The sequence below is a fragment of the Dioscorea cayenensis genome, chromosome 19 (genome assembly GCF_009730915.1).
Source record: "Dioscorea cayenensis subsp. rotundata cultivar TDr96_F1 chromosome 19, TDr96_F1_v2_PseudoChromosome.rev07_lg8_w22 25.fasta, whole genome shotgun sequence".
Classification (NCBI taxonomy): domain Eukaryota; kingdom Viridiplantae; phylum Streptophyta; class Magnoliopsida; order Dioscoreales; family Dioscoreaceae; genus Dioscorea; species Dioscorea cayenensis.
In genome coordinates, this window is record NC_052489.1 from 28,045,069 (window position 1) to 28,063,983 (window position 18,915).

General features: G+C 36.3%; 4 protein-coding genes across 6 annotated transcripts; 2 read left to right on the forward strand and 2 right to left on the reverse strand.

Moving 5' to 3' along the window:
* Nucleotides 1–22: 22 nt before the first annotated feature.
* LOC120283708 (putative pentatricopeptide repeat-containing protein At1g31840) lies at nucleotides 23–969 on the forward strand. The gene has a single exon (XM_039290428.1). The coding sequence runs from the start codon at nucleotides 111–113 to the stop codon at nucleotides 816–818; it is 708 nt and encodes a 235-aa protein (XP_039146362.1). The 5' UTR covers nucleotides 23–110; the 3' UTR covers nucleotides 819–969.
* A 350-nt stretch (nucleotides 970–1,319) lies between these two features.
* On the reverse strand, nucleotides 1,320–5,082 carry LOC120283707 (translation initiation factor IF-2). The gene is made up of 4 exons (XM_039290427.1): nucleotides 4,059–5,082; nucleotides 3,830–3,976; nucleotides 2,284–2,469; nucleotides 1,320–1,741 (listed from the first exon to the last, which is right to left on the reverse strand). The coding sequence occupies exons 1-4, from the start codon at nucleotides 4,983–4,985 to the stop codon at nucleotides 1,661–1,663; spliced, it is 1,341 nt and encodes a 446-aa protein (XP_039146361.1). The 5' UTR covers nucleotides 4,986–5,082; the 3' UTR covers nucleotides 1,320–1,660.
* A 1,378-nt stretch (nucleotides 5,083–6,460) lies between these two features.
* Nucleotides 6,461–10,828, forward strand: LOC120250321 (RCC1 domain-containing protein RUG3, mitochondrial). Of its 2 annotated transcripts, none has more exons than XM_039259127.1 (6): nucleotides 6,461–6,980; nucleotides 8,088–8,227; nucleotides 8,854–9,048; nucleotides 9,202–9,330; nucleotides 9,463–9,618; nucleotides 10,228–10,828. In XM_039259127.1, the coding sequence occupies exons 1-6, from the start codon at nucleotides 6,481–6,483 to the stop codon at nucleotides 10,413–10,415; spliced, it is 1,308 nt and encodes a 435-aa protein (XP_039115061.1). In that variant the 5' UTR covers nucleotides 6,461–6,480; the 3' UTR covers nucleotides 10,416–10,828. The 2 variants fall into 2 exon arrangements, with proteins under 2 accessions (XP_039115061.1, XP_039115062.1); XM_039259128.1 differs by having other exon boundaries at nucleotides 6,848–6,980; nucleotides 8,077–8,227.
* Nucleotides 10,829–12,838: 2,010 nt separating this feature from the next.
* LOC120283354 (myb family transcription factor IPN2-like) lies at nucleotides 12,839–15,343 on the reverse strand. Of its 2 annotated transcripts, none has more exons than XM_039290013.1 (6): nucleotides 14,684–15,343; nucleotides 14,476–14,552; nucleotides 14,303–14,360; nucleotides 14,119–14,185; nucleotides 13,899–13,971; nucleotides 12,839–13,784 (listed from the first exon to the last, which is right to left on the reverse strand). In XM_039290013.1, the coding sequence occupies exons 1-6, from the start codon at nucleotides 14,847–14,849 to the stop codon at nucleotides 13,137–13,139; spliced, it is 1,089 nt and encodes a 362-aa protein (XP_039145947.1). In that variant the 5' UTR covers nucleotides 14,850–15,343; the 3' UTR covers nucleotides 12,839–13,136. The 2 variants fall into 2 exon arrangements, with proteins under 2 accessions (XP_039145947.1, XP_039145948.1); XM_039290014.1 differs by having other exon boundaries at nucleotides 13,899–13,968; nucleotides 14,684–14,849.
* Nucleotides 15,344–18,915: the final 3,572 nt, after the last annotated feature.

Sequence of the window (18,915 nt, forward strand, 5' to 3'; positions counted from 1 at the left end):
CCCTCAAAGTAAAACCCTACACCTTAATTTCAAAACTTTAAAGAAACTACAAATTATGATAAATGAATGACAGGGATTGATTCAAAATTTCACCACCACGAAGGAAGCAAATGAGAGCAGCAATGGCGGCAGTGCTCCTCCGAGCGCGAGCACGATCTCGCGCTCTCTCATCGTCATCGATGGCTCCTCCTCTCAAACCCTCGGAAGCCCTAACCAAGGAAGAGATCTCCCAGATCCACGCCCTCGTCCCCCGTCTCATCGACTCCGGCCACCTCGACGACGCCGTCCGCCTCATCGACGCCGCTCTCCTCGCTGACCCCTCATCTCAATCGTCTCTCCCTCTCCCCCTCATCGCAGACCGCCTCTCCGATCACTCCGACCTCACCCCCACAATGTCCCTCCTCACCGCGCTCCGCCATAACCTAAGCCACCCTTCTCCACTCACCCTCATCTCGCTTCTCATCTCCTCCTTCCTCCGCCGCCGACGCCTCAAGGAAGCAGTCAAGGTCTTCTTCTGGCTCTGCCGGCCCGATTCCCCATGCCGCCCAGATCGAGACGTCTACGCGATCGCAATCGGAGGGTTTTGTCGGCACGGGAAGACGCTAGAGGGGCTGAGGGCGATGAGGGAGATGGTGAGAGATGGGGTGGTGCCCGGGAGAGAGATGAAGGAGGCTGTGTGGAGAGGGTTGTTACAGGAGGCAAGGGTCGACGAGGCGCAGGAACTGAATGCGGTGTTGGCCAATGTCAGAGAGGAAGGAGACGTGCTTGATGCCGTTGCACTAGTTCTTGATCGCATAATTAAGGACTGGCAAGAGTGATGGCCGTGATAATTTTATTAATATAATTATTATTTACCGTTATCTTTGAATATCTCTGGGCTCTTGCTGGAATTGTTCTCAATTTTTAAGGCCTGATATTTGATTTTTGAATTAATACAAGATGCGGGCGGTAAAAATCAGGATTTAAACTTCTAGTTTGTTTTGAGTTACTTGTTGTATAGAAAAATAACTAAACACATGCTCTCGACCTTTGGGTCTATTGGTATACGGATCACCGATAGAACTCTCATCGAGTGGTGAGAGTTCGATTCTCGGCTGAAGACACATTTCTGGGAGTTGTAAATAGTGATTGTGTATGGATTGTTCCAGCGCCCACGTGAGCACGGCCCCATCCTCATTTATTCCACCGAGGCTTGTGCACGTCCCTGGATTTTTAGTGGATTCGCCCCGCTCCTCTTCCCTGATAATCCTAAGTGTAGAACAAAAAAAAAACATGGGAAATGATCATCTTTGATACTAACATCCATCCCTGTAAACATGTCATGTTGAAAGATTCAATAAAGCAAGTGTGAGCAAAGAAAAACTGCTTCGTTTGAGTAACAACAAAAGCCTAATTAAATGTAGGGGTGCAAACGAGAAGAATACAAATGAAGAGGAGGTTATCACTTATCACAAGGTGTTGGTGCTTTTAGTTCTGGCGTGGAAAACAAACTCTGCATGGTTTTATTATTATTTTTCTTTTTCTGGGGATTAAGCACTCAGATGCTTGTCTGGACAGTAATAGAACCCCATGCAGATAACATGATGGTATGGGTACCCAACTTCAAATTAACCTTCACATTGCTTTTTAGTATGAATTTCTGAACTCCAAAACCAGCCAGCTATTTATACTGCTGTGATACTTCCCACACAAGCTTGTCCATGAACTGACACTTCTTATCAAAGCCCCAGCCCGGATTGCTCTGCATGATAAGTAAAAAGTTATGGAACTTATTATGAAATTTGAAGTAACTCAAGGGTAAAATCAAATGTTTCTAGCTTGCTACTGAATTAAGTCATGGTTCAAGAACTAGCAGAAATGTACTTCAATACAATTAGGAAAAGCAATAAAATATTTTATTTAGTTGAGCATCAGACTCGATTGGTTGTTCATCAAAATAGTATGAATTGGTAAAATCAGATCTACAAACAACAAATAACATAGTTGTTTGTCAAGAATTCCATAACTGCGAAAAATCCAATGCAAAAATCACACAGACCATTTAAGTTATTAAGTTAACCACATTGCTATGGAGTTCAGGGCATTCCATCGTATTTCTAGGCACTAAACTCACACTTCTATTTATCATAATTAACTCATGGATGTTTAGCATTGTTTTTCAGAGGGGAAAAATAAGGTAAAAGAAAGGGGCACTTAGAGATGCTTCTTATTTTACATCCTAAAATAAATTGAGCAAAAAAGGAAGAAACAATCCAACAAATAAAAATGGTGAGGACAACAAACCTGAAGAGAAAGAAGAGCACGATCAGTGAACCTCTTTACAGAAGAAGGTATGTTCTCTGGAAGAGTTTTAGCCACTCTTTCCAACTCTTCCTGTTGTTCCTTTGCGGTCACTCTATCAGGACCACAATACATATCCATTAGTTCTTTCATGACAGGCAACTTCTCCAAGGCTTCATTGATAATTTCCTGCATTAGTCCAAAAAATGTAAGTGAACAGTTACAAGTATTATATGAACAATAGCTTAAATGATTTCTTTTTCATAGATTGGTGCGTGACCACACAAAATAAATCATAAAACTCAGACTATGACATCATCATGAGGGAGGTCCATCATTAACCATCACAAATGATGGAAAATGAATAAATGCAAAACCGGACCAATTGCACAGTCAATTCGCTATAAATTTCATGGCATCTTCAAAACATCAAGCTACCCCATAATTAGCAAGATGGGTATAAGCAACTGCCCTAACAGCATAATTTTTCTGATACTTAATGAACTGTAATGTTCAAATTTTGGAACTAACATATAGTACCATAGTATTATAAATGCGGTGGGATAATCCCAACCGTCATATTAGGTGTTTGGTAGAGGGATTAGGACTAAACCAGTTTAGTCATCAGCAAACCACCAACGGTAAGACTAAGCTCAAGATCGGAATGAAATAGAACTACATGTAGCTCTGAAGAAAACCAAATAGACCATGAAATAAAAGTTCAGCTCACAAGCAATCACATTGTTGAATATCAAAAGCACAGGAAGAATTCACAGATAAAACGAATACAAAGTTATGCATTCAGATAAATCAGATGTAGTTTGTTTGATGGTGAGGCAAAAATAGGTGAGCCCAAAGTGGGCCAATTAAGAAAGTAGAGTATAGTACTGTTAAATACAGATTTATAAGGACAAGGAGGAAAAGGAATACAGAGAAAATAATCAAAATAATCAAGATAATCAAGAGACAGCACAAAGCTGATCACTACACTTCTAGAAATCAAACCAACATATGAGATGCACTGAATGAAGCAATCCTCAACATAACGGGGAGAATGAAAACTAAAACTTAAATATCAGTCACAGATTTGAAGATTCCCACATCTAAAGTTTGGAATTTCTATTCATAATTAAGGTGTTCTTACTCTCCTCCACTGGCATATCAATGATAATATACATGTTATCTGAGCTCTATAACTAGCATGAAAGCATATTCAATTTTTTTCAAAATCATATAAAAATTCAATATTTAGGGAAGACAACATTATAGGACACATCCCTAAGTAAATAAGAATACATAAGATGGAGAAAATATAGCAAGGACTCTGAAAGCTGCGTCTTCAGCACAACTTAAGACCCTAACAACAAGTGTTCAAAAGATATTCCCATGCCAAACAAAAGTCTTCCTCAATATTGACAGAAGGAATAGCATAGGTTCCGGCTCTTAAGCTGCATAGCTTCAGATAACCAACGACACAATTTATGATCCAGAATGGCAGGACCAAAGCTACATGTGCGGAATATTGAACAGATATATAGAATTCACATACCTCCCACTCTTCATGGCTTTGTATTCCCTCATAAGCCATCAAGAATGGCTTCATCTTCTCCAAATATTCACGAATAGGCATTGGGGGCTTCTCATCAATGTCTGGATTGGTATCGAATGACACCAAATACTCCGGCTCGTATTCGATCTACAAATATCAGAAGGAAATAAATATCAGAAAAACCAAAGCATGAAACAGGGGAATTCCAAGTAGCACCAATCAAACAAACCAAATTATTAGTGTGGAGAGCATCCAAATATGCTTCTTCCACAGGAGAAGGCAACACTATCGAGCTCATCTCTTCAAACCCTTCAACCAATTTGTTCATATTAGCTTCTCCAAGGCGCTTCGCAAGCTTCTCCCCGTCGGCATTATCACCCACATAAAGCTCCAACTCATCAGCCGCATCGTACCCTCTCCCTCTCCCACCTCTGCCACCCCTCCCTCTCCCACCGGCAAAACCTCTCCCACCTCTGCCACCCCGTCCAGCCGGACCCCCGCGGGAAAGCACCTCCATCGCCTTCCTCACAGCCTCTTCTCTGCCAAGCCTCGGCTGGCTCGGTGTCTCTGTTGCTCTCCTCGGCGTGACCCTGGCCCGGAGATGCCGGTTCTCTTCACTTGGAACAGGACCAGATTCCACAAACTTCGTGGGCTTCCCGCGACCAGCTCCCGGACCAGTGGGCGGGCCGATGTTCCGGGGGAGCAACTTAGCATCCACTGGATCCAAGAACTGGGATTTCTCGGTGGCTGCAACATAGTCATCGCGGCTGAAGAAGATGGGTTTTTTCGAGAGAGAGTCGGGCGCATCCGGTACAGGAGAAGAAGGGAGGGCACCACTTCCACGGCCACGGCCGGCACCGGGGGGAGTGGACGACGACCACGAAGAGAACGACGGGAGAACGGGAGAGGAAGGGAAGACAGCGCCGCGGCCATGGCCAATGCCGGGAGGGGTGACGGCTTCGTCGTCATCCGCAGAGAGGGATCGGGATTGGCCAGGCCCGCTAGGGGTTGGTGGCGACGGTGAACTAGAGCCACGGCCACGGCCACGGCCAAAGCCACCGCCGCCGGCACCGGAGAAGGAGGAGAAGGCGTGGGAGGAGGAGAGAAGCGATTGCCGGGAGGTGGGGCCGGCGGCGAAGCGAGCGAGGCCTCTCATGGCGTTTTGGAAGGGTTTGGGTTTTGCGATGGGGAATGGAAGGGAGCACGGGGAGATGCGGCTCGAACTCGGGCTGCTGTTCTTCTTCGCATGGGCCTAGAGTTAGACTTGGGCTTTGCTTTCAATTGGGAACATCGAGAACGTCCAGAAACCTCTGGTTTTTGCACCAAAACTTTATGCAATGTTTTAAATTATGAATTTTTATTTAAAAATAAAACATGGGAAATTAAAAACAAATTCAACATCCATTCAAATGCCTTTTATTTGTTTTCAATCTTTAATCTTTGATCATCAGTAGGGGTATCGTTACTAATAGATCCTAAACTTTTAACTACTTAGACCAATTTTTCATCACTATGATTTGAACTTAATTATTTGTTTAAGTAGCTTTAAGCCTCTAACATCTGAACCAATCTTTCTTAGTTATTCTTTTATTAATTTAAGTTGATTTTACATAAAAATACTTCTTTAGTTATTGTGCACCATCTAGTTTTTAATAGGATTATCTTTCGATGCATTATTTTTTTTATTTTTTTTTTTTGTATCACAACAGAGTTGACATTGACTATTATTAGTTAGCTTAGCAATAACACAATTTTGCTAAACTAATTTAAGGATGCGATTAGAGATGTAATCATACAAGTGAGGCTGGGTTGTGACGGAGAATGGAATTCCCATCCCGGCTTTCCACATAGATGGGATTCCCTACCTCCATATTTTTTTTGTGGGGAAAAATTTTAGCAATATTAAAATATTTATAATATAACACTAAATTATATTGTTTTAAACTAATCCACATAGCTGGGATTCCCAACTTCCAAATTTTTTACGGGAAAAAATTTTAACAATATTAAAATATTTATAATATAACACTAAATTATATTGCTTTAAACTAATTTTTATTATTTTATCATATAATATATAATAAATTTAATTTTTTAAAAATAATATATTTTTAAAATCGGTAAATAGCTTATTTTATCTTATCTTAATTTTTATAAAAAAAATTATTAATTTTTTTTTAAAAAAAATCATATAATTATACTCATATATTATACGGGAGTAACACTAGTTTTATTAAAAATCTAAAAATTTAAAACATTATTAATAAATACTAAAAATATATATTTTTAAAACTAAAAATATTTGGTCCTTCTAATCTTATATTCATATTAATTAATTTTTTTTTAAAAAATTATTTTTTCCTTTTCAAATAGTTTATGTATATATATAACTAACATAATATTCATTTATTATTATAAATAAAAAACTTTTTAATGTTTTATATCGCTATTCTTTTTTGAGATATAGATGTTCGTTAAAATAAATAAATAAATTTTTTTGTGTTAATTACTAATCTACCAACCTGAACCTAAATCCGACCAAACATGAGCTTGGACTCGAGTCCAGACCAAGAGTCAAAATGTCAAACCCCCGAACAGGTACTACACTAAACCCGCGTTCCTTTTTCGTAGTTTTGCTTCGCTTTGACTCCATGGCTGTTGCCCTTCTTCGCTCGCGCATCCATGGCCGCATCCTCCGCCCGTACTCCACCCAACCCTCCCTCCTATGGAGCCCGGCGGCCGACGATCCTCACTCGCCGGCGTCCACGCTCCAGATCTTCTCATGGGGCCATGGCGGCTCTGGCCAGCTCGGTGGTGGGAAGGAGGAGCTCCGCCATTACCCGACCTCTCTCGCGGCCCTTCGTCTCCCCCCTGACTTCCGTCTATCTCCTGTCCCCGGCCGCGTTCCTTTTCCTCCTCCGCCGACCGGCTCTATGGAGGTCGGCATCTCCTGCGGTCTCTTCCACTCGGCCCTTCTCGTTAATGGGATGCTCTGGATTTGGGGGAAGGGCGATGGTGGTCGGCTCGGGTTTGGTGATGAGGTCTCCGGTTTTGTTCCGAAGTTGAACCCTAATCTCTCTGACGTGAAAAGCGTTGCGCTTGGCGGGATTCATTCCACCGCGCTCACCGCTTCGGGCGATGTCTTCACATGGTCAGTTCGTTGCAGATGTTTTGATGTTTCTTCTTGTTTTCTTTGCTTATTCATTTGATTTATAGTTTATTGTTTATGCGATTATGCATATTATATGATCAATTGGTGATCGTAAAGATGATGATATGCTTGCGTTGGCTGAACTTAGCTTTGGATCACTTGTGATATTGATTTTCCATTCAGATATGTTGTAGTAATAGTAAGAATGATATGGTGATGAATGCACTTTATCAACTTCCAACATATAGTTTTTCATATATTTCTTCATACATGATTATTGATAATATGTTTAATTGCTGATGATATAGATTATGATATGCTTGCACTGGCTGAAGTAGCAGTGGACCAATTGTGGTATTGATTTTTCATTAAGATATGTTGTAATGATATTAGCACTATGTTGAAATGATCACTAAATGTATAGTTATTTATATATTTCTTCGTACAAGTCTCATTTAATTTGTGTTTATTTCTTTAATAGTTCTGAAATTAGGTAAAGATTTATTTAATAGTTTATGTTTTTTTTTCTTTGTTTCACTTAGTTGGATTCTTATGCCCGTATTTTATTCAGCTGTGGGTGTAGATAAGGTGTTGGGACTTTGTTGGCGTGTGTACTTGCTTTGGTTTACTGCTTCAAGGAGCTTTTGTTTTTTCACTCACATGATATGTGAACTATATATTGACAATATTTTGGAATGCCTATTGGTGATGTTACCATAGGCAGACTTCATTGAGGCTTTCAAGGAATCTTGATATCCAACTTTTCTTTCCTTGCGAATTCATATCCTTTTAATTGGTCAGTGAGACATCCTTCTTGCACTTCATTCACCCAAATAACCTTTTGAAATGGAACGCAAAAGCGAGACTGAAAGCAACCATTAATAGGTATCAGTTTGGTTCTATTTTGTGAATGCAAATAGATGTAATTCTTTTCTTCTAGCCTTCAGCGATCTCTCTTTTGAACCATCATTACTGCCTTTGGAGTAATAATAGTGATGGTATCATCTGTGCTTAATTAAACTGATAATAATTAATATGTCAGATGTAGTTATTCTAAAATTTCTTTTTGGAATTAAGTTTTGATTCAACTACTTAGGAAGTTGGCAGGGGTTATGGTGGTTTTGGAGCACTGGGACACTCTGTTTATCACAGAGAATTGCTGCCTAGGCTGGTACATGGTTCTTGGAGTGGAAAAATTTCTCATCTTGCTACTAGTGGAGCACATACTGCAGCTATCACCGAGTCAGGTTAGTTCATACTGATGGATATGAGTGTAACTAAAAGAAATTGTTGTTACTTAATGTTTTTTTGTGTTATTATTCTGTCAGTGCATTTGTTTCTTAACACTAGCAAAAGAAATAGAAAGGTTAATATATCAATGTTGATCCATAGAATGGATGGCTTATGGCCAACAAGGAAGTTAAATGTAGTGTATGTAGCCTACCTCTGAATGTTGTTAATGGATATTTTACATGAAGAGCCTAAAGTTGGATAGCCTATCTATTAGTTATTTATGCACTCTTATTTTCATATTTATTTTTCAAAAACATTTTTATACTGAGCTGTTTAAACCTCATGAAAAACTCATATACGATGTTCAAGTGTAGAGGCCCTGAGTTTATGTTTAGGTCACTGTTTTAGTCTCTTTGCTAGACATGTTACATTTGGTGAACTTCAAATAACTTATGTGTCTATTTCCGTTTGCAAGGGTGATTCTTGACTAATTGTCCAACAGACTTACTTTGCTTCACTGTTTGAGCAGTCCCTCTATCTAGGAAGCAATCATTGTTGATTGTCTTATTAATATCAGCTTTTCTATCTCTCATATCGTCACATCTTTCTTAGTGTTATTTTTTATCATTTACGGTTAAAGGTGAACTTTATACCTGGGGACGAGATGAAGGGGAAGGTCGGTTAGGTCTCGGCAGTGGAGGTGGTCCTGGTGAAGGAGGGTCTTTTAGTATTCCTTCCAAAGTAAATGCATTACCTGTGCCTGTTGCAGCTGCTAAATGTGGTGGATTTTTCACAATGGCGCTGACTTCAGATGGCCAAGTTTGGAATTGGGGAGGTGAGAACTTGAAAACATTCCAAACTTCCAGCTCAGGCACATTTTATTAAGCCAATCCTGATTAATTTGGATCCAACTCAAATATAACAAGAACCAAAATTTATCTTGAGTTTACCTGGCTTATGTTGTGATATGACTCTCCTGCTTTTGTAGCAAATTCAAATTATGAACTAGGGAGGGGTGATAACAAAAGTGATTGGAGGCCACAACTTATTCGTAGCCTTCAAGATGCTCGTATTATTCAAGTGGCCTGTGGTGGTTACCATTCTTTGGCATTAACTGGTAAAGTGGTTAAGATGTCCTTTTAATGGTTCAACAAATGCACAGAGCAGTACCTAAATTGTACTTGTAAAATATACCATGTTTCGACCTTGGCACTTATAGATACTCAGATTTGAATTTAACTTGTGTCAGATAAAGGTGAGGTTTTTTCTTGGGGCCATGGAGGTCAAGGTCAATTGGGACATGGTTCTCGTCAGAATGAGAAAGTCCCATTAGTTATTGAGGCATTGGCTCACAAGCGCATAACATATATTGCCTGTGGTGGTTCATCTTCAGCTGCTGTTGCAGGTATGAGCTGTATTATATTATAAGACATTTTTTTTATGTGTTTCAGGCTGACTTTGAACATATGTTTAACTCAACCAAGTTATTGGCATGTCTTCATTCTATTGGGACACATTATGGTTGAGATTCTGATGTCATACTAATCATTATTTTGCTGCTTAAAAACTTCATCTGAAATTACAAAATGAGGGAGAAGGAGAGAAACCATAATAAAAGTTGGAAGCTAGCCTGGGCCATTGAACTGGCACAAGTTAAAAGTACCAAACCTTCAAAAATATGTTACATAGGTAATGTCATGTCAAATGCAAACCATGTTAACTGGTGCAGCTCTAATATCTTAAAAGGCAAATGTGTCATTCAACCAAATGCAAACCATGTTACTTGCTGCAGACCTACTGCTCAAAAGGTGAAAGTATCAAATGTAGGAAGAGAATGAGATTCTGAAAGCAAGTCACTTGGTTAAATTCATTGATTTGCTTTGAAATTCTTTCATATTTTAATGATGTGAAACATGGCATAAAGTTTCACTTTCCATCTTCAAGAAACACAGTTTATTATTCATCATGACAAGAATTCTTCCGATCATTTCTCCATAATTTTTGGAAATATCAGATGACGGGAAGTTGTTCATGTGGGGAAACTCAAGAGATTGCCAATTAGGTGTTCCCGGGCTTCCTGACTCACAGCTCCTGCCTGTTGAAGTGCAGTTCCTTACAGAGGACGAAGAATTAGGTCCTCATAATGTAATATCAGTTGCACTCGGTGCATCACACACAATGTGCCTGGTTTCGAGACAATGACAAGAACAGTGAAGAAATCTAAGCTGAAATTTGTGGATGCAATGCTCATAATTAACAAAGAGTCCACTTCCCTGCTGGTTAAATGCAGAGGTACATTTTCAGGAGAGCATTGTTACATATAATGCCATAAAGCTGGTCTTTGAGCTCTTGGATTATGCCTTATTTATAAGTGCTAGTCATTCTCTCTTTTGATAGATAAGAGCTTTCGGTTTTTCGGGACTGTTGCATAAGGCTTCATTTTTGACAGATAATGAGGAATCACATGCTTATGTTTCAAAGAGAAGCTGGTTTTTTTTTCTTTCCAGTTCACCAGCACTGGAACTTTTACTGTACTTGAGAATTTCAGATCATGTTCATTGTGTCATATTGACTGAGCTGAGTTGGAAGAACATAGGAGAAGAAAGTTACATTGATTCTTTTGGGTCATTATGTGCTTCTTTCCTCATCTAATCTTTAACTTTTAATCTGAAGCCTTGAGTGGATTTATCTGTGTTGAAACATGGCGCATGAGACATGTGAATTTAGGCTACGACCTTAAAACAAGGAGAAAGTTTCTAATGACTTGATTTTTTTATGATAAAAGAAATTAAATTTCATAAAAAAATCAATGTTTTATTTTATCACTTTAGAGCACTTGCCATTTTTTTTTTATTGAAAATGACTTAGGTGAAATTAGGTAGATGTAGTGTAGTTCACCATTGGATATTTGACACGACATTATAGGAAAGTTATTATATTTTTATATATATTTGGGACACGTGTAATAATGTCAATGGTGAACTACACTGATTACACCTATTTAATTTTACCTAAGTCATTCTTATTTTTATTCCGGTATTCATATTCAAACCACTTGCATAATCTTCTTATGATTACATGCTGAATATATGATATACTTTAAATTGTAAATTTGGAATATGTATATATATATTTTAATAACTTGGAATATATTCACTCCATTTCTCTTAAAATAATATTTCTATACATTTTCATTTTCACACATGAATATTTCCTTGAAAGCAAACATGATTGCTATTGTATATATATATATATAAACAAAAAGTAATTTTTTGAAAGAACAAATGACAGCTAATGTGGCAATCCCTCCATTGCCACAATATATAGTAATAATGCAACCTCAATAAATAGAATAATAAATTAAATTTGTAATGCATTAAGAACACAATATATGCATTTACATCTCTGGACATAAACACATACAACACACAAACACACACACACACACACACAGAGAGAGAGAGAGAGAGAGAGAGAGAGAGAGATGCCATTAGAAAAACAAAAAGGAGTAAAAAGAGAGGAAGGGAAAAAAGAGAAGAGAAGAAGCTTCCCAGTGTCATACACAATAAATAACAGTACTGATATATATATATATATATATATATATATATCCTTAAACCTTTTCCTTTCCCTCCTTCCCTCCCTCCCTCTTTTTCTCAAATCCAAAGCTATCTATCCAATACTCCCAAACAGAATCCAAGGTGCTTTTCATGCAGTCTCTCAGTCCCACCTTGCCTACTTCTAACACCAGAGAAGCTTCCTCGAGAACAGTACTCCTTGATATGCTCACTGTTCCTCCATCTTTTCTTTCATTTCTCTCTCACCAATAAAGCTCTCTAACTCTCTCTCTCTCTCTCTCTCTCTCTCCAAAACAAAAGTGCTAGCTAGAGAAACATATGAGAAACATATGAGAATTGAAACAATCCTTATATATATATATATATATATGTATGTATGTATGTATGTATATATAGAGTTGCAGGACTTACAGATTATTTAATGTAGATAGACTTTCAGAGGGAAGTGCAAGTCCAGTAGAGAGAAAAGAGAAAGGAGCTAGCATGAGATACTCCCTGTCGGCTACCTTATTGTAAAAGAAACAGCTAACCAATGAGGCTTCCTACATATACATCCTTCTGCTTTCTTTCTTTCTTTCTTTCTTTCTTTCTTTCTTTCTTTATTTATTATTCCCAATGATATATAGATAGATAGCAATGGATCTGCATGGTTTTCAGCACCATTTTCCATGCATTTAATTCTCCAAAGCTTTGTGACTGACAATGATGAGAGTAACTGACTTGCAGCAACTAACTTCAAAAGCTTGCTTGCATCAATAAGCTTTACAGCAATGGTGAAGATGTAAAGGAAGTGAAACACATCAACAAGTTCTTAATTTCTCACAGTTATTGGTTAAATTTAGAGGTCTAACTGGATAATAAGACTTATATATGTTCTGTGTATATACGTACGTACATATATTATATATGTATATATATACACACCTGTATCTTCTTTACTACTTTCAAGATGATTAAAGAAAAAGTAAAACACAGCAAGGCTCACATGATAACAAAAAAAGAAGAGAGACAAAGAGACTAATAATAAGCTTCATGAATGCATGAAGATACATGAAAAGCAAAACTAAATAAATGCATGCAAATTAAACAACTCCATTTAAGCATGCAAGAGTTGCAAGTTGTTTTACATGGATGAGTTAATTAAACTCAGCAACAAAACCAGAAGAAAACAAAAAAAAAAGAGTCCATTCCATGAATTACCTTCTCATGGTCTCAATCACACTAGTCATCCTTAATTGTTAAACCCTAATGAACTGCTTGTAATGCTCCCACAAGTCACTTATTTTGAAGCATGTTAATTAAACTTGTAAACAAAAACACTACCATGCTCTACATCAAAGTTAGCTCACCCATGAGATATGTTTCTTGTATGAGATAAAGTTCCACCTCTGATCATAGGATTAAGAGGAACCCGTCTCGGAGACGGCCTTTCGAGCTTTGATGAGCCCTCGAACTTCTTTTCTCCACTACTATCACCGGAAATCATCGGTTTAGTCTCATAAACATCAGTTATTGAATCCATATCGATACCAGAATCCATAACAGATGGTGCAATTTGAAGTTGATCACTCTTAGATGGTTCTTCTTGAGATCCCATGCATGTTGAACCTGAGCCAAGTTCTTGAAGGCGAAGATCATCGGTCCAAATCATCGGACTTTTGCCATTTGATAAGTAAGGATTTGGTCTCTTTTTGCCAATGCAAATGCTGGTGTCACTGGTTTGCAAGAATCCATCAAGAGATGCATGTTGATGCATGTCAAGATGATCAGTGGAGCCGAACAAATGGAGATCTTGAAGAGAAGGGAAGCTCAATGGAGAGCCTAAATCCTTCAAGTTGTTTATATCCACAACTCCTTGATGTCCTAAACCTTTGTAAGGTGATCCTCCTCCTGCCATGCTATTTTCTCCTGCTAATGTTTGGCAGGCTTTCTCCAATATGCTTTGCATGTACTTCCCTTGAGCTTCAATCCTCATTTGAAGGTGTTTTTGCACCTATATATTATAAGTTAATATTCACAAACAAAGTTGATTAAGAGAAGCCATGAATGAAATGTGGGAGATTTAATTACTGAAAAAATAAGAAGGCAAAATTAATTATTTAATTACCTCTAGTTGTTCATGTAATCTTCTTTGCACTTCCATCTGCATACGAATTGCTTCAGTGATATGAACATTCCTGCTATATAATTTACAGTCAGTAAAATCACTTAACAGATGAGAAGAAATACTATACATAAATAAATATATATATATGTATGTATTTAATTTATCACCAGCTCTTTTTATTTTCTCTGAAAAAGAAATAATTGGAATATCATGAGCTTACTCATTCATGGTGCGACCCATCATAGAAGAAGAAGAAGCCATGTTTCTTTGCAGCTCTAGTGCAGTAGCTACACATCATCAGAAGCAAAGAAACATGCACATAAGAAAACTGGTTAAAAATAAGTGTATATATATATGTAGCTAGATATAGATAGTTATATATTATAAGATTTTGGTTCTCTTACCATCTTTAACTGAATGATCATTGAATTCCTTGTGTGGTTGTTTTCCTAGCCTGAACTTCTATATATTAAGAGAACAAGCAAGCATGACTAAATATATATGATTAACATCAAGAACTCTTATGAAACCCTAACTATGTATAAGTGCAACAAAATATATATGTACACACACACACCTGAAGATGGCTCTTGAGATGATAAAGAGTGAGCCCTTTGACACCCATAACTCTCATGATAGTCTTCGGTGTTGCTTCTATAAAACCAAAACAAGATACATACTTCTTATCATCATCAACATATATATATATATACTTCAAAATCCAAGAAGAAGAAGAAGAAGAAGAAGAAGAAGAAGAAGAATAGGAAGAGGAAGAGGAGATGTACTATCAGGGCCTCCAAGCTGAGTTACTGCATCGACAAAGCGATCATGAAGTTCGACAGTCCACCGAAGACGAGGCTTAGGATCAGTAGTGAGAACAAGGCCAGAGTCACCTTGAACACACATAGGTCTTTCATGAGAATTCATAGTTGGCTTCTTGGAATGGAACATTCTCTGATCCCTAGCCTGCTTCTCTAATTCCCTTCTTTCTCTCTTATCTCTCACCCGCTATCGAATTGAAAGAGATTCAAGAACAAAAGGATAGCATATATGTGAAGGAATACGGTGCGTTTTCTCTAGAGAAGTAGTAGTAGTAGTAGTAATACTAGTTTAATTAGATAGCTCTCATCTGAACTTACTCTCTCTTCTCTCAACTTCTCTCTCTCTTTCTCTCTTTCTCTCTCTTGTAAAGCTTTGATTTCTTATTCCTACCCTGGATATAAACTCCACCGACTTCTATTTCTCCTTTGCCAAAAAGAAACATAGAGAGAGAAGACAAGAGAGAGACGATGATATTCTTCTGGTGATCACCATGAGCTACCTTAATTTCCAAAATATGCAAAATATGCAAAATATGAGAGAGAGAGAGAGAGAGAGAGCAATTGAGACTCTCATGCAGTCATCCTGTACTAGTATTCCAAGTGCACCTCTCTCTCTCTTTTTCTTTTGTGGATGGTGCACTTCTCTTCTTCTATATATTTTTGCATGGTTAGCACACACTCAAAAACAACACAGTCTTATTATTTTCTGTCTTTACCTCCATATAAAAATACTACATATATACCTGTATATATATATATATATTGCTTTAAGTAATTGATTCAGAGGAGTGAATCTAATTAATTAAAGAACTGCTCACACTCATAAATATATATGAGTGAATGATGATAATTAATTGTGTTTGAAACATTAATTAACCATGGATTCAAGATTATGCAATTAAGTGGTTAATTGGACATATACTTAAGATCATATCATTAATTAATTAATTGGTAAATAAATAAATAAAAAGTGAGTACATTGGGTGGAGCCAATTGATGGGTATGGGCTGCAATGGGTGCGTGGGGGACCTCTCTTTGTTCTAAAGATTGTAGGGGCTCAATCCAAAGTCTTTTGTGGAATAGAAGATTGTCTCTCCCACTCCCAGTCCCATGCATACCTCATCAAAGCATTTCCCATCACCTCTCTAGTCTCTTCTAAATTCTAATCCTTACAAAATACTAATATTGCCCCCACTCTCTATCAACTTATTATCTCAACACTTATGTGGCCCCCATTTCTCTTCAAAAAGATAAAAAGAAGATGAGTGAGAACAACATAAAGTCTCTCTCTCATTCTCTCTCTCTCCTTCTACTGTTTGTGCCTCTGTGTATAAATATTCTAGAGAGCTATTAAGAAGAAAGTGAAAGACTTACTCATCTCTTCTTGCAGGGAATAGATGCTTTCTTCTTTGACAATTAAACAAAGATTCTCATGTAATATGACTAATATCTGATACAGTACTATTTAATATGTATATAAATGAGTTTACTATAAGTATTCAGTCTTACAGAAGTGTATTATATTTTTTGATAAATATTATCATATATGGTAATTACTTACTATTATAATAATGAGCATGTTCTTCATTTTTTTTTTTTAATTATTTGATATTTAGCTTGAAATTAATTCATGCATGTGTACTTGTGATTAATCATACTCTAGTCATGTGTTGGAGCCTTTTAATTCTACGTACATGCTCAAGAATTTTCTTGGAAAGAGACTTAACAAAGTGAGCTTGTGAAAAGTGAGAAAGTTATTATGGTCACAATTATAACAATCCAACTTTAACACATACATGCAGTTTCCTTGTCATAATATAAAGTATGAATGAGATGGTGCTTAAATTGTGACAATATTATTTGGCACATTTTTCATATAAAAAGCTTCATCAAAGAGTTTGAAACAAATTTATATATATATATATATATATACAGCAAGCATTAGATTCGATGGTGTTCAAGTATAACACTATTTGCACATATAATGTTCACGTAAACAAGTTTCATGAAAGACAATTGGAAGAAATTGTAGATTTTCAAAGGGTTAAAAAGAAAAGAAAAGATAAGGAAAGATTAGATATTATGAAGGTTTAATTAATTATGAATATTTCCATATCTTAAATATAATATAACATTAAACAATAGTTAATGTTATATATAACAGAGGCCGCCTAGAAAAATATTAAAGAAAAAAAAAAGGGGGGGAAAGATTAGATTAGATTAAGCGGGCAGAGATTCCTTAAGAAAATGCACGTGCGACGCGGTGTCGCACTTGTAAAATACCGCTGCAAAGTTAGGGTTTAACTTTTAGTTGTTCATTTAACATCAAATCAAATTCAAAGCCATCTTAGCTTAAATTTCAAGCACGCCCACATATGCCTGAGATGCTCTTCAAGAATGATTCTTTTTCGCTTTTATTTATTTATTTTTAATTAAAAAATAATTAAGTATGATTTGTAGTCAAGCCCTTGTCTTCGTCGCTAAGAATATCAAAATCACTAGATTTAGAATTTCAAAATGTTACAAATAAAAAAATAAAATTGGAGAATGATATCATAAACTTGTATATATGAGTTCACAGTCAACATCCAAAAATAACATAGTTTATAGGGTGTTTTAAAAAAAAAGGGTAGAATACTCATATTAATTCCTATACTCTTTTCACTTTGCTCTTTTAGTCCTCCTATTTCAATTTAAGCCTTTTTAATCCCTCTACTTTTTGAATGAGTGCAATCAAGTCTCCCATATACACTTTGAACATACCAATTACTAATTTTTATTACTCATATATTCTATGAATTATATAAAAAATAAAAAAATTTATATTATTTCCCTGAATTGTGTATATTACAATGATTATTATGAATGAATTGTGTAGTATATTAATTATTTTTATAATTAGAACAGTCTTAGGTGATTTGATTGCACTCATTCAAAGAGCAAAATGATTGAAAAAACTTAAAATTAAAGTAGGAAGATAAAAGGGTAAAATAAAATAAGTACAAAGACTAACATGGATATTCTACTTTTAAAAAACACAAAATCTATCGTATGATATTTAATAAATATCTGTGAAAAAAAAATTATATGAATTATAAGGTGGATTCTTATATATATATATATATATATTGTACATGTTTACACGAGCTGAGGAAGACCAAGAATAACCTCTTTTATCATCTTTGCCAATGTTGTCCATTGCTCAACAATATCTATTGTACTTTTGTTTTCGTACCTTGAAGGTACACCTTGTGACCTAATATTTTTCATTCATTATAATGAAACTATGAAATTTCCACTTGTGTATAATAAAAAAGAAATTAAAAGATCTTCGTTGGATTATTATGGCTTTGTCAAAGAGGACAAGTTTGAACACCACTTGCAAGCAGTCAAAATCATCTACTTGAAGCTAAGTTCACACTGAACCACTAGATAACACTAGTGACATTTTCACAAAAGTGTTCTCATTTCACCTAAAATTTGCTAATGGGGATGGTAGGACAGTGATGTTGCAATAGTTTGAAAGGTAAATGAATTTGCCAAATCCAGTGCTTTAGAAAGATTAAATTAATTTATATTATATTATGTTTCATACCTTCCTTTGCTTTTTGTCTTTTTAGCATTTATTGCCAAGAGAAAGACCTCTTCCTCCCAAGTCAAAAGATCTAGAGTGGTCATAGACTCATAGCATTAGAACTTTATTTTACCCACTAAATATTGTTTATATTTTAAAAAGGACCCCGCAGCATGCACTGTTTGATGTATTAGTTTTAATTGCTAATATGTAGACCAAGAAGGATGGTAAGTAAATGTTTCACTTATCACCTTTGCCAGAAAGATGATAACCATTTCTCTTACCAAATGGCAGGTTGAAGAATTAATTCTACACCTTATAAATTAATAAAAAATAAATAAACAAAAAATAAAAATAAATAAACTAGAGGATAAATCAAAATTAAAGAAATAGAGCAGAAAACATGATAAATGCATGTTAAAATAACAAAAAAAAAAGCCATCATGCTTTGAATCCTACACAACCTAGAGTTTTAAAGCAAAAAAAAAAAAAAACCAGACGTGATGCTTTTAACAAACTAAATGTCTCATGCTCTCATAACTGCATATTAAATAAAGAAAAAAAGAAAAAAAGAAAAAGAGAAAACTGGTTGGAATTAGAAAAACAAGAAACACATTAATCA

Excerpts from the sequence above, each read along its gene's own strand:
- LOC120283708 (XM_039290428.1), top strand. The coding sequence starts at position 111 with ATGAGAGCAGCAATGGCGGCAGTGCTCCTCCGAGCGCGAGCACGATCT.
- LOC120283707 (XM_039290427.1), bottom strand. The coding sequence starts at position 4,985 with ATGAGAGGCCTCGCTCGCTTCGCCGCCGGCCCCACCTCCCGGCAATCG. Across the intron at positions 2,470-3,829 it reads AAAGCCATGAAGAGTGGGAG|GAAATTATCAATGAAGCCTT; the intron begins GTATGTGAATTC and ends GGACTAATGCAG. Across the intron at positions 1,742-2,283 it reads GTGCTCTTCTTTCTCTTCAG|AGCAATCCGGGCTGGGGCTT; the intron begins GTTTGTTGTCCT and ends CTTATCATGCAG.
- LOC120250321 (XM_039259127.1), top strand. The coding sequence starts at position 6,481 with ATGGCTGTTGCCCTTCTTCGCTCGCGCATCCATGGCCGCATCCTCCGC. Across the intron at positions 6,981-8,087 it reads TCGGGCGATGTCTTCACATG|GGGTTATGGTGGTTTTGGAG; the intron begins GTCAGTTCGTTG and ends GGAAGTTGGCAG. Across the intron at positions 9,619-10,227 it reads ATCTTCAGCTGCTGTTGCAG|ATGACGGGAAGTTGTTCATG; the intron begins GTATGAGCTGTA and ends TGGAAATATCAG.
- LOC120283354 (XM_039290013.1), bottom strand. The coding sequence starts at position 14,849 with ATGTTCCATTCCAAGAAGCCAACTATGAATTCTCATGAAAGACCTATG. Across the intron at positions 14,361-14,475 it reads ATCTCAAGAGCCATCTTCAG|AAGTTCAGGCTAGGAAAACA; the intron begins GTGTGTGTGTGT and ends CTTAATATATAG. Across the intron at positions 14,186-14,302 it reads TGATCATTCAGTTAAAGATG|CTACTGCACTAGAGCTGCAA; the intron begins GTAAGAGAACCA and ends GATGATGTGTAG.